A 26,668-nucleotide genomic window follows, 5' to 3' on the forward strand; every position below is an offset into this window, starting at 1 on the left:
TTTCATTCTGCCTGTGCCCAGAGTTGGGCATGATCATTTGTCAGCTGGGTTAATTCATTTTAGTTTGGTCTCTGCAAAGTCCTATGAAGAACACTAATTCTTCTGCAATATAGATAATTATCTGCGTGAGTACTTCCTGCTTCAAAGACCCTGGTAGTTATTCTGGGGAGCAGGACACTGCTCCAATGAAATGAAAAACTGCACTTGATCTCTTGGAGCAATGCTGCTTCTGTTGTCTGGTTTGTCAAGACCTATCCATCAGGAGGCCCCAAATTTAATGACAGCTAGTTTTAGAGATTAAAAAGCCAATCATGCTGTTTGAGTTATGTGTAAGTAAACCTGTGGAAGCTATTTGTAATTCATTGTTCACTTTTCTCTTAGTTGGTGCTATGGGTTGGTGAAAAATGGTCATTCATTAAGCAAAGATACTGTGATTAGGAACAGGATTCCTATGTAGCCATAATAAAGATCATCATGGAAAACTGTACAAAAATGAAAGCAAAAGCGATGCCCCAGTGGAAATGTTCAGCTCTCCACAAATTGAGGCTATTTTTACAGGAAAGATTTTCTAGGCCTGAGTTTTCTTTCATTTTCCCTACAGATGGGATTCCTGTCCCTAAGTTTAGTCATTTATAGTACAGACATGTCCCAGTGAGCAGGTCAGCCCAGGTTGCCTTTGTAGTTAATGGTAAGAAAGAGGGACTTTTAGAAGACAATTTATCTGACCGAATTTAATTATCTTCTTTATGGTGACAGAAGTCATCCCAGAGAGTCCACTGACTGCACTGACTAGATACCTCTTGACTTTTAAGGGAGCCTAGAGATTTCTCTGCCACTGACAGCTATTCTATAGACTATTAAACTGAGACAAATGATCCCATCCACATCATCTGCAACCTCCGAGGAGAACTGGCCTGAGCAATGCCCATCCATCAATTCTCTTATGAAATCTGCTGTGCTCTCTGCATGTGAATAAAGTTCACATTAGTGGGGTCAGGGAAAAGAGAAAAGAGATTTTGATTCCAGATATACCAAAGAGGTTGGTTGAGCAGCGAGTGACAAAAGTATGGGGTAAAACTGAGTGAAACAGGGCCCTACCACTGATTTTCCCTCATGACAAGGGAAAGTCCATCCCAAATGACTATTCTCAGATGGTCAGAGCAACTTGTTTCTTATTTTGGCACTGGAAATACTGCCCTAAGAAAAGATTTAACAAAATGTTCTGTTTCCACAAGACAATCTAGCTTTAACTATCTCAGTTCTTTTGATAAAAAAAAAAAAAAAAAAAAAGCCAGGAAAAAAAGAAACGCTGTGTCAGAAATTCTCAATTGGCAATAGTCTGTAAGTACTTACGGCAGCGTGGACGTAGTGTGCCTCTCCCCACAGGGGAATGGAAAGCGTTACATGATCTCCTCTTTCCATAGGAGCAGCATTAATGGGAAAAGGGTAAGATGATTGATCCATCACTGTTTCCATCAGGAGCAAATTGAACCAGCCAGGGAAATTGGTCTTGAGGCGGGGAAATAAGTTGGAAATCAGATGACAGAGGTCTGAAAGCACACTTACTTGAAAAATGACTTGAGTTGTGCAGTGATTTCAGAGTGAAACGATGCAGTATGGGGAGGAATGGGTAATAAGGACAGACTTTGCTGTCCATCTCAAACCCATAATCTCTTGTGCAGCTGATAATCTTGTGCATAAAAGGAAATTTTCCGTTCAGTGAAATTCATCTCTTACTGTAGTGACTGTTAAATTTTTGCTGTTAAAGAAAAAGGGGCAGTAAAATACACCCTGTCCAAATGCAGAACTTCTTACAAATTAGTGAACTTTCCTGTTTTGATTGGGTTTCTTGTATTCAGGTAACTATAAACAGGTTTTCTTTTATTATGTTTTTAAACACAATCAACTGTTTCTTTTGCAGTAATGGAGAATTAGGAGAGCCCTCCAGTGGCCAAGAAAAAGAAATCAACATTGCTCTGGCAGGTGGAGAAATATGTGCTACATATTTCAAAGGTAGTAATTTCCAGTCCTGTTAGGGGTTACTTATATCCTGCCTACATTGGTCCTTTGATCCAGAAGAATTCCATAGCACTTGACAAACTCTCTGTCTATCCCTGAATGAAATAGTATGTATTTATTAATTTATCATTTCTGTCTAGGAAGGGCTATTTGCATGAAGGTGAAAATACTTTAGAGACTAATAGGTTTTATATTTAATAACTTTACAGGAAATGAAAATGAAGAGAACTTGGTCCTTGCTGAAGTAATTCTTAATATTCAGACTGGAATAACTGCAGAAAAATCTCTTCACAAAAAATAATTATTTCTTCATTAAATAGCCCCCAAAGGCAAAGTTATGATGACCAGGTGCTTGTTGCATCCAATATTGCTATAAATGATGATTCTGATTATTTTATTACCTGGGGAAGGGAAGAAGTGCTGGAAAATAGTATCTTCTCCAGGCATCAGTCTGCAGAGTTTGACATCTATTTATGATAACTGCCAGTTAGCAACATTGTGAATGGCTACTCTGATTGGAGGTAGGAGATTTTGAACAGTTAATGAGGAGATTTGATGAGTCCATAAGAGTAGCAGCACTTGCTTAGCAATAAGATAATTATTATCTGCTCTTTGCAATTGTGTGAAAGCATATGAATGACAAAATGTTTAATCAGAATGTTACATGTTTTCCCAAAACTCTTTCTTTAATATTCATTTGGTGAGATGTGCAGTTTACCAAATACAAAACAGATTAAAACATCATGGGAAAAGAAACCCAGCTGTGCTGTCAAGTAGATTGAAAGTGTCACACCTCCCAGGATTAATTTTTCACTGCACCTGTTATTAAAATATCTATCACAATATCAGCTATTTTATTTTACTTGATGACAGTTGCATGTGTTTTACATCTATGCTGAAATAAATGTATTTTCATTTTGGTGCTTATTTCAGTCTTCAGTTGTTTTGCGTTGAATTCTTGGGGACTGATCCTTGGCTTTTGTAAAAATCCACTGTAACCAATACTGATGTAACCAGTTATAGGTCAAGGTGTCCCTATCTAAACACTTGACAAGAATAGAAAAGCATTGTTTTTGAGGCTTTAAACTGTTTTCCAAGGTTTATTCTTACTGTAAAAGTTCTCACCCATAAAATGGATGCAGTCAGTTTACAGGTGGCTCAAAATCTGTTTTAGAATAACAAGATTCTATAAGCTTTATACAAGGCCAGTAAAATTCAAGGGAAACCAATATTTGAATAAATATGTGTGCATCTCAAACAAAGCAGCATTTAAGTCCTAGTTCAACAAATTACCTCTATTTACCAAGTCACTCAAAATCCTCCTTAATTCCTCAAGTCTGTGAAAGTTAAGTGTGGGTTTAGAGTTAAGCAATGTTTAAACACCAAAGAGCCCATCAATGAAACTGACTTTGAACAAGGAAACAGCCTTTACCAAAGAGCATATCTCCCAACGATGGACATGCTTAGAAAAAAGCTCCACAAAACTAACAATAAGCCTAATGCATATTTTTCAGTATTTTACAGTGTGTCAGCATAATGTGAACAGGGCATTTTTATTACACAAAATTTTAAGCTGTGTGACTTAGTAGGATGATATTAGTAGTAGATATTAGTAGGATATAAAGTTAATAGAATGATCTTAAGGTATTTTTCTGTTCCATAGTATGGAACACACTATGTGTATGATCACACCGACTACTTTTTTCAGAAACCGCTGTATGTAATCACGAGTGTGTGTACAAAAGAGTTCCCCAACACAATTCATAGTACATAAGGCTCAATGAAATGGAGGTGTTTCTCTGCCTTCAGTTGAAATCTTCCCCATCAAACCATCTCTATGAACAGTAATTCATATAATTTATCTTGTAAAGATAGCTAAATATAGGCATTTTTGTTTCTGCTTTGAAATCGTACTACACTGCATAATTTGTCCTCTTCAATTTATGCCTAACATATATCTACATCTCCAATATCCATTTCAGATATGTGATGTGTCAGCAGGAGAGAGCTCTATCTACAATACAAATGTATATAACCATTTCTTGGGGTGAATTACATCCTACTTAGTAGAATATCTAAGAGTTATGAATTTGAAGAAGGTATTTGTCTCCAAATTAAATGAATCATCATTCTCTGAAAGTGGCCATTTTCCTGGAGACTGTTAGAGAGCCTAGATACCTGGCTTAGTCTAGACACCCAAATTTTAGATGGCTGAAATTAGGTGAGATGAAATCCTCTGCAACTATGGGCCTCTCAAATACCCAGCCTAACCTACTCAAGACCTGAGGTACTCTGTGGTACAGAATCAGAAATATTGGCCCCAGTAATAAAACGGTCAAAGGGTAGTGAGTCAAACTAGGGAAGAGATCAGAAGGAAGGTAGATGGATTTGTTATCCCAAGAGGTATCCAAAATTATGTAGATAGCAAGGGTCACTGATTCCAGACACAAGCACAAACTAATGCTACAGAGATAATGTTCTTCCATCCATTCTGTTCTTCTGGGACTGCAATCTCATATGGTAGCAGTTGAAAAGCACTTTGCAAATCACAAATCGGGGGTCATTAGGTTATTTTTCCTCAGCTATCATGGCCTTAATAATATTATGATGATCCATGTTCATGCCTAATCATTCCAGCTTCTGTCTAGTGTGACTGAATCCTACCTCACTGTTATGGAATGATGCTTTTGAGAATGACTGTCTCACTTCTTGAAGTTGGCATGACTGCTCATGATTTCTTCCACTTAATTTCCAGGCATTTTCTCTGATGGTTGCTTACTGTCCTGGAGTCCTTATAATAACCAGCTGCCTAGCAGAGAGATGCAAATCTTTTATCCAGTGTTTGTATTGCATTGGTTTCCTCTTGTAAATAATTACATTAAAGACATGGAATGTCTAAACATAATGATATATTGCTAGCATTGTGATAGTCCTATCATAACACGACATTTTTATTACTACCTTTATTCTTGATGTGTATAATTTAAAATATTTTTGTTTGATCTCCCATGAAATGATAGGTCCAAACTCATAGGATTACAGTTGCCAAACTCTCTAGGGAGACAGGGTGCTGCGGGCTAGTGGGGAAGAGCTGAACAAGCAATTTGATCTTTGTTCTAGGCATCTGGAATGGGATTCACTTGACTAAATGCAGACATTTACATCAGTCCAAGTTGTTATATGTTCCTCCTACAGACAGCAGAGATCTACTCAGGGTATTGGATGGAGCTTAGGGCAAAATCAATCTCTTCCTAACATAGGTGATTACAATAGATCAGGTGAATTGCATTACAAAATTTCGTATTTCTTTCCATTGGCTGCAAAGGAAGCCTAGGTTGATTGGCACCTCTGGAGACTTCTGCACTCGAGATGCTGCAAGAGGTGTGACATGTCCAGACTTTGTTTCCTCTTTGAGATGATGTTATAAGCATAACAGTTCAACCAAGAGAAGAAAATTGTGAAGAAAGCTTCATTTGCTCTACAGGGCTTCTACTTATGCTACTCTTTGTGTTTGTGCTTTAGGAGTTTTCCGATATTTATGAAGGATCCAAGTTAGGTAACCCAAGGAATAAAAATCTATTGCATAGGGTGAAGTCTACGTAATAATAGTGAAAGACTTTCGCTAGTGACACACTGATGGTGGGCTGCTTCTTTTCTGTGGAAGATACAGCTTTTGCTCAATCTAATATCCAGTAGCCTGAGTGGAGATACATACTAGAAGACCAAGTGATTATATGAAAATTTGCTATTGTTGCCTCTTGTTGAGTTTGACAATGGTGATGCACTTGTGGGGATTTAGAGAAGCAGCATGTACTGATATTGTCCTGCTAGCTGGAATTTACAGTAAGTCTTCAAGATTATTTGACCATGCATACATACCTTCAAGTAAGATCTGATCAGCCTTTATAATCAATGGATATCTGAGGCTGTATTTGGTTGCCTAGATATGGGTGTCACAGAACATCTGAGATGCTTGAAGACAAAATGCCTGGCCTCCAGCTGCTGCTTCAGAAGTGGGAGGTCTTCCCTAGGTCCTATGTTTATCTGTCAGCCTCATGTGTCTATCTCAGATATGCTAGAGTACCTCAGATGGTGCTGGACATGTATTTTTGGGCAGTTGAATCAAAATCTAGATCCTCCTTGGCTCTAATGGCATCTTAGATAACTCATGAAAAGCAGAGTTGAAACAATCTGAATCTGAGAGCTGGCAACTCTGCAGTGTTTGAATCTGTTACAAGTCCTGGATTTTATACCTGGGTTGGGCAGAGATGCCCAAAGGAGTACATAAGTCACTAGCCCAGGGTCTCAAAGCCAGACTGCTGATGCTTCTCAAAAAACCAAGCAAATACGAGTTGGATGGTTTAAAACTATGAGTTACAATACTGTAGCTACAATGCTGCATGCTGGGCAATGAAAGCAAGACCCATAACTCAAAGAATTAATTCTCCTACTGCATATGTTAAGGTTGCTTATGATGCCCTATTAATTAGATCATGGTAATTTGGAGCAGGCTGGTTTTGTTGATGGGCTAAATAATTTTCTGAAGCACATGATTTTGGTCATTATCAGAGATGACATACAGGGCAACATGATCATATGTTACTTCTACCTTATTCTCTGCTTTCTGAGCTATGTGATATTTCAAAGTCAGTTATCATGCAGTGTCTGTATGTTTTCGGAGGAAATGGGGATTCACTTCTGAACATTTTATTACCCTCTACCTTTTCTTTCTGTGTTTCCTCACAGTTTAAGACCATATGGGATTACTACTCAGATCTTCCCAGAATGCACTGAAAGTCAGCACAACGAAGCAGAGTGGGAGGCAGGGAGAGCAAAAGCTTGACTGGCATGTCCTGAAGACAGGGCAACAAGAAATCCTGTTACCTAATGTGTTATAAGGAGGAGAGCAGGGCAAGACCCCTGATTCTATATGTCTTATTTGGCAATGGTGCCATTATACATAACAAAGAAAGTGGGACTAATGAGCCACATGGTCATGGTTCATTTGTTGAGATGTGACCTAACCCCTATTTTTTTTATATTTGTTTATGCTGTAAACAGAGGACTGGGCTGTTGCCAGGCATAAATAAATATATAAAATGGGTCCTTTGTGTTATTCTATGTCTGTGAAGCACTGACCCTGAATTTGACCACGTATAAAATCACAGTTATTCTGGAGTGACTGTTTCTGTGCTCTTATATGGTAGGTGATGGTCTGCACATTCATCCAAAACACCTCGCTATAAACTAACACTGTCAGTTTATGATTGTGTCAAGGTTGGTTCTTTTGTGTGTTCTTATAATCTTCCTGCAATGTCTCATCATTTGTCTCATGTAACATGATTCACTTGTACAGGTTTTATAGCTGTAGAGAATGACAAGTGTATTAATGTGCTGAAAGAAATATATTAATGCCTGGCTACAAGCCATTTTTTATTTATGCTGTTGATTCTTTTTACATCCATGGTAAATATTTTCTAACATCAATGATGCTGCAAAGATTCATCACCACAGACCTGCATTTTTGAATTTTATCTTTGCTTACTACAGTCATACTTCATCTCTAGCAATAAAGGATGTCTCCTGTTTCAAACAAGTGAGTCGATCAACTGAAACAAAGATCTGTATTTATCTGTGTCTGATATCCCTCTCCACATACAACAATTTGCAACTCCGCACATTCTGTGTAAATCTCAAGTACATGCAGTAAGGACCAGATTTTGATAAGAAGTGTAATATTCAATTTGAGAAGTGGTTTCCTTTAAGTCTACTCATGTAGCCGAGTAGATTCATTGTCAGAAGCTGTAGCGTGGTGTGACAGAGAAGATAGCCATATATGACATTCCTATGGTAGTTCTAGAGGTGTACGGTCTGTGAAGATTTTTAAGCTGTCATCAGTCTCTTGCTGCTTGAATTGTCTTGCTCCATATGGTATGAGGCTGTCCTGTTCCCACTCTGAAAATTGCATTTACATTCATTGCCAGCATACCTGGAATGAGAAGGAAATATAAATATTTTACCAGGTAATGGTCATGTTGTCACTGCATTTGAAAGTTCAGCCAGATCAGTTTTGCAGTGCATGTTGAGAAGGAGGACCTTCAGATTTATGGTTCAGAAGCCACTCTGGTAAATTCGTACCTTCCTTAAAGTGCATGGTCTTTCATTCCTTACATAGCTGAACAGTCCCACTAACTTTAAAGTCAGATGATGGAAGGTCATTGCAATAATTAAGAATTACTGGGGGGACATTTTTGAAACAGGAAAAGGAAAGATGAGAAAAAAATTATTGTGCCATTTGAAACCCTCCTGCCTCATATTTAAAGGTAACAAAAATGTAGAGGTAGACACTAAACTCCAAACTAGAGCAGCTGGGCTTTATGAGCAATTCATTGATGACCCTGTCTGCCTCTTGATTGTCCTCTAGCAATTTAAGAGGGGTGTTTTTTAATCCTTCTCCTCCTTCTCCTTCATCTTTCTCTCTGTCTGCCATTTTCCTATCAAAACCAGGATAGAGAGATTCGAGATGTACCGGAGTCTTTCCCTCACTGAGGATGTGATGAACATCACAAAGTGTTCATGGCGTTTCACATGAACCTGCATTAACTCCGTAAGGGTCAGACAAAATGAGGTTCAACCAGAAGGCATTGTACTTGGTTTGTAGACCATTAGCACCCTTTTTGAATCAGTTATTTGGATATGTAGCTGTCTTGCTTATCTCATGCTCCAAACACAGATCCATGACTGTGTTAACACACTGATTTATAATGTTATATGACAAGTATGGATGCGGAATTCCTTGGATTAATAGAAAGAGTCCTAAAGAGCCAATACTTTGGACCATGACTCCATGTGATACTTCATATTGGTGAGGTAAATTCCTGAAAGCCAATGGAACTGAAGTAAGAAGGGTATTGGTGTAATCAGGTTGTTTGACGAATGATGTGCATTTCTTGTCCTAAGATTTGTGTTGCATACCAGAAGATATGGGTGACTATTGTGCCTGGAAAGCCTGAGCTCTTCACATCAGTGGATGGGGAACCTGGGTGATAATACAGTCACTGTAGTGGGAAAAGAAGGCTGGATGAGGTACAGTGAGCTTTTCTTTCTCTGAGGAAGTGAAATGAGCAGAGAACTGGTACTTTTCTTCCCCGCCCCCCCCCCCCCCATCTTGGGTACTGAAAAACACAGTGATCTCTTGGTTTTGTGGAGCTTGAGTGTCTGAGGAGAAGAGGTGCTTCTAGCAGACACAACCAAGGAGCAGTCAACTGGTTCTGAAGGTACTTCCACCCCACACAAACACATGTATTGGCTGCCTGAGCCTGCATAGAGCTGATTTTTGGTGTTACTGGTTGAACAGCTTGTCATCCTTGTTAGTCACTGTTAGTGGGGCAAACTAAAAGCTATCCTCTGGCTAATTCTACCAATTGTGAGTTGGGTTGGGTTGGACATTGAGAAACAAGCTGTGTCACAGTGGTGCAAGGGCTGGCATACAAAGATTTCCACTACCAGGGAATACTGTATCCCATTTAGAAGCAGAGCTCATTCCTTTACTAGAAGAGCTATAGACCACTTTCTGATATCTCTTCTGTAAAAGAGGCTTACTGAGCTGTGTATGTGTTTACATGTTTGTCTGCTTTGTTCACTTCCATAACCTTGCATATTCAGATGTTCTTACACAGATTGGTTGTGCACATGCATGAGACAAGCTTGAGAAGTGGGCCTGTGTGAACCTCGTGAGGTTCAGAAAGGCCAAATACAAGGTCCTGCAGCTGGCCAACCCCCAGTATCAATACAGGCTGGGGGATGAAGCGATTGAGAGCAGCCCTGTAGAGAAGGACTTGGGCATACTGGTGGATGAAAAGCTGGACATGAGCCAGCAATGTGCACTCGCAAGCCAAAAGGCCAACAATATTCTGGGCTGCATCAAGAGAAGTGTGGCCAGCAGGTCGAAGGAGGTGATTCCCCCTCTACTCCAATGTGGTGAGACCCCACCTGGAGTACTGCGTCCAGCTCTGGGGTCCTCAGCACAGGAGAGACATGGATCTGTTGGAGTGGGTCCAGAGGAGACCACAAAAATGGTCAGAGGGATGGGAGACCTCTCCTATGAAAAAAGGCTGAGAAAGTTGGGGTTGTTCAGCCTGGAGAAGTCTCTGGGGAGACCTTACTGCAGCCTTCGTGTACTTAAAGGGAGCTTATAAGAAAAATGGGGACAGACTTTTTAGCAGGGCCTGTTGTGATAGGACAAGGAGTAATGGTTTTAAACTAAAAGAGGGTAGATTCAGACTAGATATAAGAAGAGATTTTTTACGATGAGGGTGTTGAAACCCTGGAAGAGGTTGCCCAGAGAGGTGGTAGATGACCCATCCTTAGAAACATTCAAGGTCAGGCTGGATGGGGCTTGGAGCAACCTGATCTAGTTGAAGATGTCTCTGCTCATTGCAGGGGTGTTCGACTAGATGACCTTTAAAGGTCTCTTCCAACTCAAACTATTCTATGATCATGGAGGGGTACTGCATCAGCAGAGAATCAGCAGTGTCAGCAGCTACAATATTTCCGTCAATCTTTCATTGAACTGCATTGAATTTCATTGTATTGTTTCTTTTATAAAGGGTGACATTTTCACATCAAATGAGTCAAAATTGACATGGTCAGGACCTCTCTAGATCCAACCAGAGGGAAACTTTCACTAAGTAGTTAGTTAATTGTACCCAGGGAAAGTGCAAAAGTAGCTTTTCATCAAGAAACTATACTAAAACTGGGAAGGGATTATTAAATAATGGTGCTAATTTGTGGACTGAGGAATGATTTTTTTCATTCAGATTTACTCCTAGACCATTTGTTCATCACCTCTATATTTATTTTTGGGGTGGGTTTTTCTGGTTGTTAAATCTATGGAATGCAATAATATTATCTGTGTGATACGTACTGCTGATTTTGGAAAGTTAGCTGAACTGAAAACATGGAGGGAAGAATCACTTTAGATTTAAGATTTTCTAGCTCTTCTCACTTAAATGAAGAAATCATTCTCTTAATCTTGAAAAAATACTTAGTTTTATTCAGGACTGTTGTTTCAGGTGTTAACCACTATGAAGTACAGTTTTGAAATGAAATCCAGCTTAGTGTTCAACTCTGTAATATTTGAACCATTTGAAAAAACTTCAGGTGTTTATGCTGAAAAATACAGGGCAGCTTTAGGAACATGAAACATTTAACAAATCTAAAAGCAGTTACTTTTTGATACTGTCTTTCTTTTTGTAATTTATTAATTGATGCATTCCTCCAAAAATTCTCAAAACTAGCACTCAAAGCCTCCAGCCAAGTTTTTGATTCCAGTGTGGTAGGTGCTGCACAAATAGTGTGAGAAAATAGACAAGGCAGACAGGTCAGGCGATGTGATTTTTCCCCTGCAGAGAGGCAGCAAAAACAACCCAAAATATCAGCATACTGGACAAGTGCCCTACTCACTGATCAGTTCTCCCTCAACTGAAATGGCCACTGGGCTCAGTGATGTCATTGGGCACTTAAAAATGCTGTCATCTGAGAAGATCTCAAAGCCATCACTGAGATGCTCTGCTTGAGGAACAAAAATCAGTTTTCTGAACTCAACTGCACTGTCAGGAAGAAGCAAAGAAACTTAGTGTAGAGTTGAAGATACTTTGAGGGATAGATGTCTGTGAATTGCTTTAGAGGTTTAGAGCACCCTTTATCCCCCTCACTTGAAAGTTCAAAAAGTAGGGTTTTCTCCTCAAAGCCCTGTTTAAAGACAACTGGTATGTTGGTGGCGGTCACATTGTGTGGATGATGCTAATGAAATTTTGTCTCCTGCTTTTTGGGATTAGAGATGCATGGCACAAAGAGATCTGGTGGTGTTGACAAGGGTCAATTTGTTGAATTGCAGATTTTGCAAGAAGGCTTGCAATTTTAGGAACATTTGCTTGAGATGGAGATCGTGGCTCCAAAGAGAGAAACAGAGAGATGCATTCACCTGCCACAGAATGTCATGCTGCCTAGAAAGTCAGGACATTTACTGTTTTTGTGGGTTTTTACAAATTTAAAACAAAAAATGTTCATCCCAAAACCACAATGGCACTCCTTCCTTCTCCCCACACTGCAATCTGAAAATGTTAAAAAATCTCCAGATTCCCAGATGGCAAAATAGCGTCCTGGCTAGTTCTCTCATCAGTGCATGTTGTTAATTTATTTGTCGTTCTAACGCAATGATTTTTTTCTTTTTCCTTTCACTGGATAACACAATTCTTTTGGTCCTTGAAGAGTAAAGAATAAAGCCCTTCAATCTTAAATGGGTAAAGTCCAGGCTATTGCAGGGTGGGAGATAGATGTTATAGGAAATCCTATACCACTGCATTGAACTCAGTGTAAGCACCATGTCTGACCTAAAGCTGTGAACACAGATTGTAAACAAAAGTTCATTTATGGATCTCTTTCTTTCTGTCAAAGCTTTTTTATTGTCCTTGCCTTCTCTTTTTGCATTCATCTCTGCTTCTAGCATATATACTGACCTTGCTTTGCTGCCTTACAAGTCAGTTTTCTATTTGCTTCCTAAGACCCTTCTGAATCTGTGATCCTAGATAATCCTCCTTAGCAACTTTTGTAAAGATTTCTGTATATCCTGATGTAGCAAGTCAGAAAGGCTGGTTAGGTTTAAGCTGCTCTCCAGCATGTCCCAGGGGGCAGAACGTCACCCAGTTCCCATTGTACTGACCTTTGATTTCCCAAAAGATGACCAACCATCTAGTCAGCTCCCTCCAAACTTCTTCTCATCTTTCCCCTACCCCAGACCTTTCTCATCCTGTTCCATAATGACCTCAGTTTTTCAAGCCCTTTGCTCTTCTCTCTCTCCCCACATCATGGTTTCCTTGCTTAGAGGCTCTTCCTCTTGCTTCTTTGGATGAGTCTGGGTGCTCATCCTTTCTGAAATGCTTGCTCCCTGCTACCACTGGAAAATGGGAGAGTGACCTTTCTTTTCTTTCTTGTCCCCTGAATGATCTATCCTTCGCTCCAAAGCTGTCCTCTGCTCTCTGTGCCTTGCACTGCTCCACTGCATGAGTAGCTGAAAGATGTGTTGCCTCTGTGCCTTGCTTCTCCCAGGCTGGTTTCCCAACCCTTCTCTCACTCTCCCCACTCTGCCTCTCCTGTGGGTGGTTACTCCAGATTCCTTTGTTCTGATGCCTTCCTTCTATCAGACCATCTTCCTCAGCCCACCTTTTATTATTTCTCTTCTTGAGAAAGGCCTGCTCAGGATCCAGTACTGTAGCTACTGGACTGGGTCCCTTCTTACCCCTCCCTGTCCAAGCATCTCTGCTCATCATCAGTTCCACACAGTAAAGGCAGGAATTGCTTTCCTTCACAAAAAGCCAGAGGAGTTATACTCATCTGATGGCTTTTCCTTTTCTCTCTGGCTCTAATTTACAGCGAGTATTTTTGCAAAAGCGCTCATCCCCGAAGCTAACAATAAAACAGTCTGTGTGTGTGTGTGCGTGTGTGCTTGTGCGTGTGTGTGAGAGAGTGAGAAGAGGGAGGGAGAGAAAGCAATACAACAGTCTGGCAATGTGAGGCGGCACTGGAGAGCTGCTAGACCAGGGAAGCTGGCTAAGAGACGCAAGCCCCTTACTCTCGGCTCAGTGTGATCCCATTGGTTCCTGAGCTGCTGTTTTAAAGCAAAGAAAAGCTTGGAGGATTGAACTGCACAGCCAGACGCAGACTCTCAGCCAAGTTGTCAGCACGCTGGGAGGAAGAGAGGCTCACACACACGAGATTGCAGGGTGTCCGCAGCTTGATGTTCATTTGTTTCCAGAGAGGAAGAAAGGAGAGGGGACAAAAAAAAAAAAACCAAAAAAAAAAACAGAAAAGGGGGAAGAAGCCTGATCCAGTCCAGCAGTCTCGGGGGGAGTAATGGATGTGACCATATCTCAGTTCATCTTAGAAGAATTTGATGTCAACTGCAGCCTCCTGGATCGTTTACAAGAGACTTTTTTAGAGAGTTCCTCTATCCCTTTCCTGAGCTTTGATGGTAGGAAACATTACCTAGCGCAGGGCTCGGAAAAGCTCTATAAGTGCTAAGATTCGGTTTGCTTTGTGATGCAAAGTGTGTCGCTTTTGTGCTTTCTCAACTGCTTCTTTTTCCCTTTCTGTCTCCCTTTTTTAACGCAAAAGGTCCGTACTGCAATGCCACCACTGATCAGATCGGGACCTGCTGGCCCAGAACCTCTGCGGGGGAACTAGTAGAGAGACCCTGCCCCGAGTTCTTCAATGGGATCAAATACAACACCACAAGTAAGTACTACTCCTTTCTTTCTCCCACAGATCTGGTGTTGAGAAGGCGCCTGGGGAGACCCAAAATATATTTTCCATTTACAAAAAAAAAAAAAAGAAAAAAAGAAAATGTTTGCCTGGGAATCAACATTTCCTCCACATTCCAGCCTGTATGTTCAAAATTCCTGTCTGGAATGATGCAAATTGCTCAAAAGCACAGACTTTTGGACACTTGACTCCTTTTTACTTGTGTATTTAGGTAGATCTGGGCAAAAATATCCTCTGCAATCTAAGGAGAGTATACTGTGCTTTGTGTGTTTGTTCATGTGTAGATATATATAGCTGAATGTATTTGTAGCAGTGCTTCAGCATTTGGATAATTAAAGGTCCTTTGGCTTGTGAAGTACTTAGTCTTAACACCTAAGAACTGTATTTCTAAAGGACTCTCCCTTCGAGAGCCTGTCTGTGTGAACAGGGGGACAAACTGGGCTGAAAGTTGTATCTAACAAACAGAAGGCTGAGGTCTGGAATCTGTTTAGTAACTTCATCAGTGGTTGGCTTATGAGGCTGGAATGGCTGCATCATTACTGTAAGGGAAACAGAGGATATTATGAGGCAAATAATATTCAAAGCGAGGGAGCATGGGGGCTCCTTAGAAATCTCTTAGAACTGATGCTTTAGTCTTAGAGGTAAACAATCATGATGACTCACTAAAAATTTATTATTCAGGCTGTCGAATGCAGGCACTCATTTCCTTTTCCTTTTCCTTATCTGTTCAATACTGTTTGGACTTGTCATTAAGAGTTTTTAACATATTAGTTCCAAATATGTGTACCCACTTGTTTGTCACTGATTTTCTCAGACTGCTTGGTGTGCTTTTGTCTATGGGGATATTTCATTCTGTGTTTCACTCTGAATTGTTGCTGGGGTGTTAGTAGTCTAATTTTCAGGTATTGTTAATTTTGTGGGGCCAGCATTCTCAATAAGTTCCATAAAAGAATGACCCTGTCATCTTAGACCTTATTTTTTATCTTGTTGAAAGTGAATTTATTCTTTCCCCAGCTCTAGGTGTCAAGGGTCTGGTAACTAGGCAAAAGTTCTGTGTATTTGCTATGCAAAACAAAGCCCTCTTCCAGATTTGTTCTTAGGGACCAGCTTCTGTCATCCTTGACTTTTAACAGAGTAAGGTAGTTACCACAGAGTACTGCAACATCATCCTGAAACCCTGTGTTCAGTGACCTGTGCTCTTTGCAATAAAATGGGTGGGAACATGCAAAGGGATGGGTTACTCTGTCTTTGATTACAGCAGGTAGTCCACTACCTTTACAGCCTCAGTTGAGATCAGAAGAAAATTTCTGAGGATTAAGGACAGCTCAGACAAGAGCAAATGTATCAGAATGAACCCTAAAAGAACAGCCATAGAAAAGGTACCTCAGAGTAGTATGGCTTTTTTTTTTACATTTGGTGGGGATGTCAGTATTTCCACTGCCTTGTTTCTCCAAAAGGAATGAGAGGAGAAGGAAAAAAAAAAGAAATGCACTAAGGATAATTCCTTATTTATATAAGAAACACAGTGGAGAGAATTTAAATGCTTTTCCTGTGCATGGGAGGAAAAAAATCTTGAATACTCCATTTTATTTTGATAAACTCTGTTAATACTTTCAATAGTTCATCAATGACCTGATTTAAAGTTCTTCCTTGCTCCTCTTCTTCACAATGGTGGCTAATGCTTGTATTACAGTGCTAATAAATTTTCTTAAATTCATTGCTCTTAAAACAATGGCATGTTAATGAAATTAAAGACTGATGAAAATGTATTATTGAAATGCTGAAGGATTATTTTGTCATAGTCTGGGGAAGTGGACATTTTTCTCCTTTCAACATAAAATGTGAGTAGTCACATTGAGAAAATGCATGTTTGCAGGACAGATTTGTAGGGCATACTGGTGCGCAGATGTGGTAGCATATGTAGCTTGCAACAGAGAACTAAAGTACACTGAAGCCACTCTAGGTGTCTTTCGGTTGATCTTACACTCTTCCATGTGTGTAGCTCCTCCAAGTTGTGGCGCAGAAAAGGAAGGGAAGGACTACACTGAGATTTGAGTCAACCTGTAAAATCAGTAGCTTCTTGGGCGATGGTAGTTGGTGATTAAAGCTTGGGAAAGCTGTAGGACAGCAGGTTAATATTCAAATACAGAGGTAAAATCTCTTTTGTGGTTTGAAACATGTGGCAATTAGTACATGCAGAACATGTCCAAAGTTTGCAAAGGCCAAATGCTAACACGGTCTGACTACTTTTACTGGCATGATTTCACCAAGTGAGTTTGTGGGCTGACTAGAGGGCCATTTGTAATGAGACTCAGTGCGCTTAAAACCTATACTCTGGACCTCATGCAGATAATAAAATAATGACAGAAAACTGATACAAAATGGGAAATGGATCTTGCAAATTTCAGAGGTGAATAATCCAGCTGCAAAGTGAAGGTTTGATCAGGAGATGGCTTGAATCAACGTAAGATTTCTGCCTAGGATATGTAGTGTAGTTTTATCCTGTTTTGTTTTGCATTTTGGTGAGGCAAAGGGAGAAATGATAGTGTGTAATATTGTACTGAATTGCTTTGAGAGAGAAATCAGACAAGTTTAGAAAAAGCACTGTGCAATGCCTTTCTTCTGCTAAGGGCTTATACAGTTCTAGGTCATAACTCAGCTATTTATTATACTGTCATGCATCCCGTGTTTGCAAGCTACTATAGGAACTATAGTGTATCTTTAGTTTGGTTTTGTACGGCTGTGAGTATATTTCTCATTCTAATGTATATAAAACTTTTGGATCAATTTCAGTGCCTATTTTTTGTTTTTAGAAATGAAGCTCTCAAAGATTCCAAGTTTCTACCAGTTTCGTAAAAGTAGCTCATCAGCTGGAGGGAATGAACCCAGTAGCATTCCCCATAAATGAAAGCATTTGCATTGTAGACACTAGAAAATCCAGACTTGGAAGTGCCCAAACTGTATGAAAAACTTATACCAGATTCAGTCAAGCACAAGATGCGGATCCATGCAAAACCAGGCTGCCCGAGTTCTGGTACTCATGGGGCTATTTCTGTGCCTTATTGTAGTCTCTGTGCATGTAGTGCATGGAATTCAAGACAAAATGTGACAAGTAGTTCACATCACCACAGATCAGCTCACCAAAGGCTTTGGATGGACCTACCCTGCCTTGGTATCCATCCTGTCAACTATCATGCTTTGGTTGTCGCTCTAACTAGAACCCCTGAGTGCTTGGGTGGGGAATGCTATCAAACTCTGCGATATGCCAGCAATATTTAATGAAAGAGTATTTGAGTCAAAAAAACTTAAGAAGAAGAACTGATGCATAAAAAATCCCCTCCTGTTTGCCACTATAGAATAAACTGTTTGCATAAAATATTTCCATTCTAACTGCAAAAAATTTCCGTGGTGATTTTGTGCCTGTGTCTGTGTTGCTGTGTGTCTCTTGGGAATTCTGAGTGACTCAGATAAGTTTCAGCTGTATTCGTAAAACAAAGTCTGTCAGTCTGTGAGTATTTTTCATCTCTGACACTTTGTTATTTTGGTGATTTTTTTTTCCTGCCTCTTTATTTGGGAAATAAAATCGTGCTGACAAATCAAGATCTGGTTACCCTGCAGTATGATTTGTGAATATAGGCAAAATGTTCTTCGACCAAGGATCTGAAAATGATGCCATCCACTTACAATTTAGCAATTTTGCAGCAGAACTTGTGTATTATTCTCAAAGGAAAAAAAAAAAAGAGAAGGGGAAAATGTATGTGTTGATGCAGTGTGTGGCTGTGCACTTGTCTCTGCTCAGGTTCTATATTTAGCTAAAAATGACAATATCATTGCTGCCCTCTAGATGTGTTTATGCTTTGACAGTGTGAAGCTTTTATTCTTGTTTTAGGAAAGAGATTAATTCACTTATTAGGATATCCTGAAGCTTGATTAATTCAGCAAATGGGCAGTAATGAGACTTTTTGCTGCTTGCAAAAACGTGGTCATGCATGTATGTAAGTACTTATCGCATGTTACAGGCTAAAGTATGTCTACTTTAGCTCTTTCCTTTCCATATAAATCGCCATGTGCAGCCAGGATTAGATGTTCATCTGATGGACAGTAAGCGTTGACTCTGGTAGCCCTAGCTGCCTGATTTGAGTTTGTCTACAACAGCCAGTGCAGCAGAGAGGTATTCTATGGTGAGCCCTGTCCGTCAGGGGCTGCTCAGTTTGGTTTGTGCTGGATGCAGGCAGGAGATGGAAGCACTGGAAAGCCTCCAGCTTGCAGATTAAGACACACAAATCTAGGTATTGCCATGTAGGTATCAACAGCTAAGTACCTAAGCTGTAATACAAGTTAATGGAGCTCTTTTTGCTACAGGGAAAGAAGCCTAGAGAGTTACTGAGCTCGGTCTAAAGGTACGGATTAGTTCAGTAGCCCATGCAGAAGTGCTAGTGCCATTATGTCCAGGGGTGTTTTGCCTTGTGTCTAGTTCCTGTTTCAGAGGGCCCAGGCCTTGTGTAGGTTTGTATTTTATCTTCAAGGCCACATATGGGTGTTGCAGATACTCTTAAGACAAGTGGTACAATGCCTGTGTTTAGGCAGCTGAATTAATTCCTGGGTGACTGTTCAGCTGAACTGAACCCACACCTGGGGATTGAGGGCAGACTGCTTTTGTGATCAACAGGAACAAAAGGTCTCTATAGCTCTAATTCCCTCACTGCAAATCCTCCCCCCACCACCACCCCTCCCTCTCAGTATAGGAAAGCTCTTTGACTGAGATAGCCACTTTAGATGACTGTTTTGGGTATCACAAAATGCATCCTCATCTTCTCCAGGCACTATGCTGCTGAAAACAGTCACATAAGCACTGCTAACCTTGCACTGATGGGGGTTTGGTCCCTCCGTGCCTAGTCCTTGTTCTGAGGGTATGCACAGCACCTTTTCTTTGGTGGTCCTATAACCAGCTGCCTTGTTGAGAATGATTTAGTGAGGGTGGTGACTTAGCAGCTGGGCTGTTGTTCACATGGATGGACATGAGAGAAAGAGCCATTGGCACAAGTATCACAGTTGTACCTATTGACATGGCTTACTCCACACTGAAAGAAAAATTCCTACAGTTCTTTGTTGTTGCATCCTGAACAGAGGCAAATAATCTTTTGTGTGGTGAGGGAAGGGTGAATAAGTGAATTAATAGCTCTTCTGTTTTGCATCCCCCCTGCTTTGGAAAGGGGTTAAAGAGATGATTTAACTTTTAAAAGAGCAAAAGGGCTAATTTTCATAGGTTAAACAGCCATTCTTTTTTCAAGATCTAACCTCTGCTGCTTTTCTTTCTGATTAATTATTGTTCAAAGTTCTTCTGGAGAGGTGGCTTCAGTTTGCATATAAAACATGAGCCTTGCTTGGAAATCATTGGTCACAGAGTCTTGTTTATACTATGTGGGTAAGACCTGTCCTGATAATTACAGAAATGTGCACTTTTATAAGTGGCTAGCCTAGAGACTCAATTAACATTTTTACTTTTGTTTTATGTTGTGTATTTTAGTGTCTTCAGCACTTCTGTTGATCATATTCACATAACTTAGATTTTACTCAGAGGTTACTCTGGTTTTATTTCTAAAGGGTGCATTTTTGAAAGCTGAATCCCTTTGTAAAAGACAGATACTCTTTATGCTCTTGTGGCCTTTCATCTTTGTTGGAGAGAGAAATAAAATGCCCATCAACGCAGCCTTGTAAGCATGAGTGGAGGTACAGCTGGGTGCAGTGAGGAGATGCAGCTGAGGTGTGGGCTGGGGAAAGGGCAAGGTGAGAGGAAGCATCCCAACCTGAGAGGCAGCAGATGCTAAGCAGTTCTGGTGCACTGCCATGTGGGTTGAAGGGCTCTTTATATATTTAAAACACATTTCTGAAAGAAGAGTTTCAAAGATCAAATACACAGCTTTCTCTTTTTGCTAAGCAATGCATGTTTTCAGACTCAGAAAAGTACTATGAACCCCTACAGCTACTCCCACCTCATCTCTCCTCTGTAACCTTGTTAGATGTCCAGAAGGCACTTATTCCACTGGACTGTTTAATGGCAGAAGGAGATTTGGGGTAAAAATAAATACTTTGTAACCAATTTTATTTATAGACTCACTAGAAAAAGGTTCTGCAGTTCTGCAGAAGCCATGTTTTAACCATCCTGGGGTGACCAACACAGTATTTTCAGCTAAGGAGTCCAGAGTACATGAAGGTTAAAGGAAGGAGACAAATGAAAAATCAAACAAACATGAGAGAGGAAAAAGAAAGCCAGAAATGGAATTCTGGGGGAGGAAGTAAAACATAATTTTTAAGCTCATAAAGCTTCTCTCTGAGGACACCAAATCTGCAGTTGATTAGGATATTGACTCCAATAGCACTGTATCCAGATCAAGATTTCAACCATCTTTGTTCATTTTCTCTTGCTAGGTTGAATTCACCCACAAATACAGCAGTGGGAGACTCTTGACTTCAGTGCCTGCACAGATGGGAGGGGCTTTCCTTTTTTTTCCTCAAGTTTTTCTTCTTTTTTTCTTTCTATTGTGAAATGTAATTTGTGGTAAGAGATCGCTGTGACTGTGCAGTTTGGAAGAAGAGTGTTGAAAACAATTATTTAAAAGGAGGAATGAAAAGAACCCATCTTTCTTGCTCCTGCTACTATCATCCTGTGAAATGTGTGATTTCTTCGTTGAGCACAGAATAGAACTTAATTGCATGCAGTAAAATAAGATTGTTAACGTTACTTCAGTCATGTTCAGGGACCTTTTCTCCAGCCAATTAAACAACAATTAGTATTTTCATTCTTCTCTAGTAAGTTATGAGATGGCTTTGCTATGATCTTGTATCTGATTGGGATTGTTTTAAGTTTAGGCTTACATTTAAGGCAGACTTCACACATTTCTCAGAGCCAGGATTGCTGCTGTGGTTCTGCACCAAGCCCACCTGAATCTCTGCCAAAGTCAATCAGACCTGACAGCAGCAGCAGGAGGCCCAGTCCCTTGCTTTACCCTTCAGAGTGGTGACCCTGAACTTGTGGCAGAGGGGTCATCACCCAAGATTTCTGGAGAAAGTGACTTGTCACAGCAAGAGGAGGCTCTTAACCTTGTGGCCTTCAGGAGAGTCAGCAACCACAGGGTTGCCCACATTATTATGGAAGCTTCCGTGACCCTCTGTCTAAGGAAGCTGCCCCATCCACCTTTCTGTAACTTGCATGAGATAGTGAGCTGTTGCCTAAGCTGACGGCAACTACCAGCTGGCAAACAGATGGACTGAGCTTCAGTTTCTTCCCACAAGATAAGTATTAGACAGTACTTGCAAAATCATACACTTCTGGGGCCAGGGGGAAGAGGGAATGGCTCAGGAACTTATGGGGAAGGGAAAGAAATACATTACGAAGGGAGACAAAGCAGGAAGTCCTCATTTCACAATGTCAAAATGAGAGAAAAATCCCACCCAGCTACATCTAGTGTGGGCATTCTCTTGTGGATATGGGATTTCTTGTTTTATTCTGACCCATTTTCCATCCAGCCAAGCTGTGGGAGGATGAGGTCTGAAACCCTGCTGGGGAAGGTGGAATCAGGCAGTTCTCTCCAGTCGCTGAACACCTGAGGCTTTGACTGACTGAATTTCAGCCTCTGTGTTTATTGTCACAAAACCTTAGGTAGTCACTGAAGGAATGGTCATCCGTAATTCCTCCTCTCAGCCACAGGGTGTCACTTAAAGTGCAGGTAAAGTAAGTGTCCACAGGCATCTGCATTGAGTCACTTGGGGGTGGAAATGATGGATGGGGTAAAAGAAGCTGGTGTGAATAGAGGTCCTGGACTTTGTCCTGCTCTAATTACCAACAGTGCTGCCCCTGCAGCTTCCCCATCCTGCTGGGTGGTAAAAGAGACTCCCTGAAGTGGGGCAAGGACCTAGGGGAGGAGGATGTGGAGGGTGTTCTGGAAGGAACCCTTCTGTCCCTGCCTTTGTGGAGGCTTGAGAGCAGGTCACTGGCTGAAGGTAGGTGCTTGGTGGTAGTTTCCCCAGGGGTGCTCTGAAAGTCTAAAGAAAGGGAAGTGCTAAGCTTTGTTCCCAAGCTGGTGTGTGTTATGTTAGAAGATGTGGAGCTGTGCAATGCATGATGTAGCCATTCAGGGGTGAAGCAACTTTATCAAAGAAGCCTAAGCTGACAAGAACCTGCATCTGGATGCATTTGGATGATACAGGGGTTTCTCCTTGCTGTACACTCCTTGCTGTTCATTGCTATCCTGCTTCCTATTTCATCAACCTGATCTCTCCTGCCTGAGTGCTGTCCCCTGGCAGGGACTGTTAGATTCTCCCTGTGGACCCCCAGGTACTTGACAGATGCTCTGAGTGCTCCCACTTAACAAGAATAACAAATAGATATATTAACAGTGGGACAATACCTTCCTCAGCTATGACTGCTGAACTTGCCTGTTGCTCAGGGGAAGGTTGTTCTGCAGATTGGCAAGTCCACTGACTAGATTTAGACTCTGTATTTTCCTCTGTGTTCTTCAGTGACATGGAAGTATCTTTGCTGTTCATGTAATGGTGAATCTTTGCGATTTCTGTGGCTTGGAAGAACAGTACTTTAAACTGTGTCCTGGTCCGAGTAAAGTTCTCAGACTCTGAAAGTCATGCAAGACTTTGCTCATGGTCTGCTGTCCTGTGAAAGGGAAACTCTTACCCAGTTTTGGTTTTGATCCCAACATTGCTTATGACTTGACATCCAGATTAGAATAGCCATTCTTAGTAGCTTGAGAAGGCGATGAGAAGTGTGGTTTCCCATGGAAATTGGAGGGGAATGGATTTTTAGTAGATATTTTCCTTTTTCAGTGCAGGTTCATTCCTCTCAGGTGTTATTGATGAAATCTGTAATCAGTAGCTCTTGGGACAAACTCATAAAATCAATAAAACTTGTATTGCTTTATGCTGACTTATTTCTCTGCAGTGCTGGGAATAACAGAGGGCCAGATGCTGCTCCATATGAGACTTGTGCAGTGAGAAGCAATACATTGAAGCAAATGATAGGAACAGAAACTCAGTATTTAAAAAAAAAAAACAAAAAAACCCTCCAGATCTCATGAACTGTTTTCCCTGGGAAAACAGAAGAAGAAAGAACCTTTCCCAATGCAGTTGCATTGTCCAAACCCCTGATGGTTGGAAAGCACTGACCATACAGTGACACAAGAATTGATGCAGTTCCTTATCCTCCTGAGTCAGCCAGGGAGCAAACGGAGATTTGGAAAACAGAAAATGTGTTATGGAAATGATACAAACAAAGAAAATAGGAAATTTCTTTGCTAGTGCATCATCACCATTTTAACTAAACTTAGATGTGAACTTCTAGTGTTTCTTTTTCTCACTGTTTGTAATTTTAATTTAACTTCAGTATGGCTGAATTATTCCAGTAATACCTGAAACATCAGCATTTGTGTATTTCAATGTACATGATGAGCAGTCATTACTTCTTGCAGAATCTCCAGGCTTGCCACATTGATTGCTGCTTTTCAACTACAGCAACTAATGTAGAGTTTGGAAGCAGAGAGTATTTTCAAGGATCTTAGTTTCTGTGCTGATCTTAATACACTTGACCAGCTGAATGCTCTGAGCTCTGCTTGGAAACCAGTGGGAACAGCAGGTGTTTAGTTGCTGGAAATGGATTTCCAGTTATCATAAACTGAGGACACCCTATTTCTTCCCAAAACAATGGAGTAAAAGGCAGGGGATGATGGGGATGATGAGAAGGATCTTCAGAGAGACCTCTCAGTGTTATGCTTCCATAGAGACAGTGCTTGGCAGGTTGCTGCCTGGTAGGAATTTCTTCTGTCCCAGGAGCTATGGGGGGAGAGAGAGACCCCTGACTTGGGAAGCCCTTTTCAAGGGCTTATGTTGCTGTTCTGAGAGCATGGATGGTGACATCTTGGGTGGAAAGTTGCAGGGATTTGCACAGTCATGCACCTGTCCTCTGCATGGCATGGGACTGTGTGGGAGCCAGGTAACACTGCCACCAACTCACAAGACCTCTGTAGAGTGAACTCCTTTCATTCTTCCTTGCCAACACTTTGTACTGAAGAAAGCCAGGATCCCATAGATTGCCTTTTGGTTCATTTTGGCCATATAATCTGATCTTCTGAATTTCCCACGTCACATAAACCTCATGTATAAACTCACCCGCTTGCCCCATTACTGTGCCAATATTCAACAAATGTCTCCCTCTCATTAGGCCTCTAAAAATGAACATTTCCACCTGTCAGCTGGCAGCACTGCGCCAAAGCTGTGACTAAAGAATCCTTCTTTGCAGCACTAAAATAAGAAGGCTTTCGGTTTTTGTTTGAGAAGTGAGGGAACAAAGTTCAGTTTGGATCTGCTTTCTGTTTCAAAGCCTGTGTCTCAAAAAGTGCAGGGGTGAATCCAAATGCAGCTATGGTGGTGCACTGCATTGCCCAGTCCCAGGGAGAGAGGCTGTAGCAGTACGAATACTGAATTTTGCTGCTGTTCTTATTCTTGGAGGAGAGCTAAAAGATAACCACAAAGGACTTATCTTGTAGTTAAGTCATCCTTATCCACCTACAAACCCATTCTCAGCCTGGCCTTGTCTCTTTCATCCTAATCTGTTCTTAACCCCTTCATCTCTCCTGTATTCACTGTGCATTTCTCCTGTAAAATAAATTCTGGCAACAATAATAATAGCAATTTTATTCTTACACAAGGACTTTGTTTTATTCCTTCAGTGAATGCTGAGGGGAATAGAAGGGTCTCTGAGCTGAACCAGAGAAGCAAGTGTGTCAGAAGAGCACAGGTGTCATAGTAGTGGGTTTCAGTTTATAATGTCATGGGAGTATGTAAAATGCTCTCCTGTAACTAGAAATATGATAAATAATAGTTGGATTTTTCAGCAAATGGGTGTAAAGTATTTCCTAGAGATTCCTATTTTACCATTTCTCTGTTAGATTTCAGCTGCATATCCATAAATGAGTTACTGTGATTGCATCAGCACACAGAGGAGAAACGGTGGAATGCTTGAGCATGCTCATTACAATTACAGGGTGTAGAGAGAATTTGTGTTGTCATTTTTTCATCACTTCTTCAACTGGTTAGATAACTGCATGCCTCCTGTCTGCCTTCAGTGCATTACCTCTTCTAGACTCTCTATCAAAACTCCAGTCTGGTTTTTCCCATTCCCCATGGTAACCCAACTAGGCACAGAAAGTACTGTGAATGGGGTAGACATATGACTGAGTCACTGATGCTCTGGGTCCGTATGGAAATTGACTGTGTGTGCACTCAGCTTCTGGTAAACCTCAGCTAAAATTCACCTTCTGAAATCTCAGGGAAAGAAATTGATTCCACTATGGAAAGTCAGTTACGTGTCCAAGTCCTTAGGTTCATGAGTAGCTTTGAAAACTTTATTCTGATTTTACCAGTACCTTCTGGAAATGAAGCATTTCTAGTGATTTTGAGCACCAAGCTGAAGAAGTCCTGACTTTGTGTGGTAAAAATAAACATGATGTGGCAACATGACATATTGCAAGTTGCACTAGAAGAACTCTACTGCTCCTTCTAACCAGCATGTCTATGGTTTTGTGATATCCCTACAGATTTCAAATGGATCCTTCAGCGGTCTCTATTATCAATCTTTTGGTCTTCGTGGACACCTGTGACAGCACTTGGTGGTGGTGGGTTTTAGTTTCTAGGACACTTGAGCTATAAGCAGAATATTAAGAATTTGTATTACGTGATGTACAACAGAGCGAGAGTCTCTTGTTTTGATTCCGTATATCTGTTGTGTAACGTGTAATTTTTCTGCACCATTTTACTTGTTTTGGTTCATCCTTTGCTTGCTTTAAGGAGAATCAAGTGAGACTCACAGGGCACTAACCTTTGTCTAGTTGCCATGTTACCTTAATGAAAATCAGCTGGAAAAGGCAGGGCTAATTGCTTTGATTTAATCCTGAAATGTCCATGACTCATTGATGGCTCATTCAGAAAAATATCTGTTCAAGGTAGAAGGACCAGATAAAGATAGCTTCCTTGAGATAAGCTAAGCAGTTTAAGTGCTGGAAGTTTCAAATGTCTGGGTCCTGAGTGTTGCTATACTGCTTGCTGGAAACTTCAACTCTGACTTTGGTATCCACATCCTCTTCTGCCGTGGGGTAAGAGGAATAAACCTTCTGTTCAACTCTCAGGAGAGAACACCAGTGACTTGGTTCAGATGTCCCTCTGGCAAGCCTAGAGCTTGCATCAAACAGTGAGGTAAATGCCTGATGCAGAAGCCCTGCCACACCTGAAAGATAACACTTTCTGACACCATCTAGGAAATGTG

At 40.8% G+C, this 26,668-nt stretch overlaps 1 protein-coding gene across 4 annotated transcripts in view; it reads left to right on the plus strand.

Moving 5' to 3' along the window:
• The window catches only part of CRHR2 (corticotropin releasing hormone receptor 2), a 158,983-nt gene that overhangs the window by 34,817 nt on the left and 97,498 nt on the right, over nucleotides 1-26,668 (plus strand). For 2 of the 4 annotated variants that reach the window (XM_074848598.1, XM_074848609.1), the window contains exon 3: nucleotides 14,194-14,313. In XM_074848598.1, the coding sequence (XP_074704699.1) occupies nucleotides 14,194-14,313 (120 nt within the window). Of the gene's footprint in view, nucleotides 1-13,554; nucleotides 14,051-14,193; nucleotides 14,314-26,668 lie in introns of those variants that run through there. The other 2 variants (XM_074848636.1, XM_074848619.1) reach the window with 2 other exon arrangements.

The sequence above is a fragment of the Strix aluco genome, chromosome 1 (assembly GCF_031877795.1).
Source record: "Strix aluco isolate bStrAlu1 chromosome 1, bStrAlu1.hap1, whole genome shotgun sequence".
Lineage (NCBI taxonomy): Eukaryota > Metazoa > Chordata > Aves > Strigiformes > Strigidae > Strix > Strix aluco.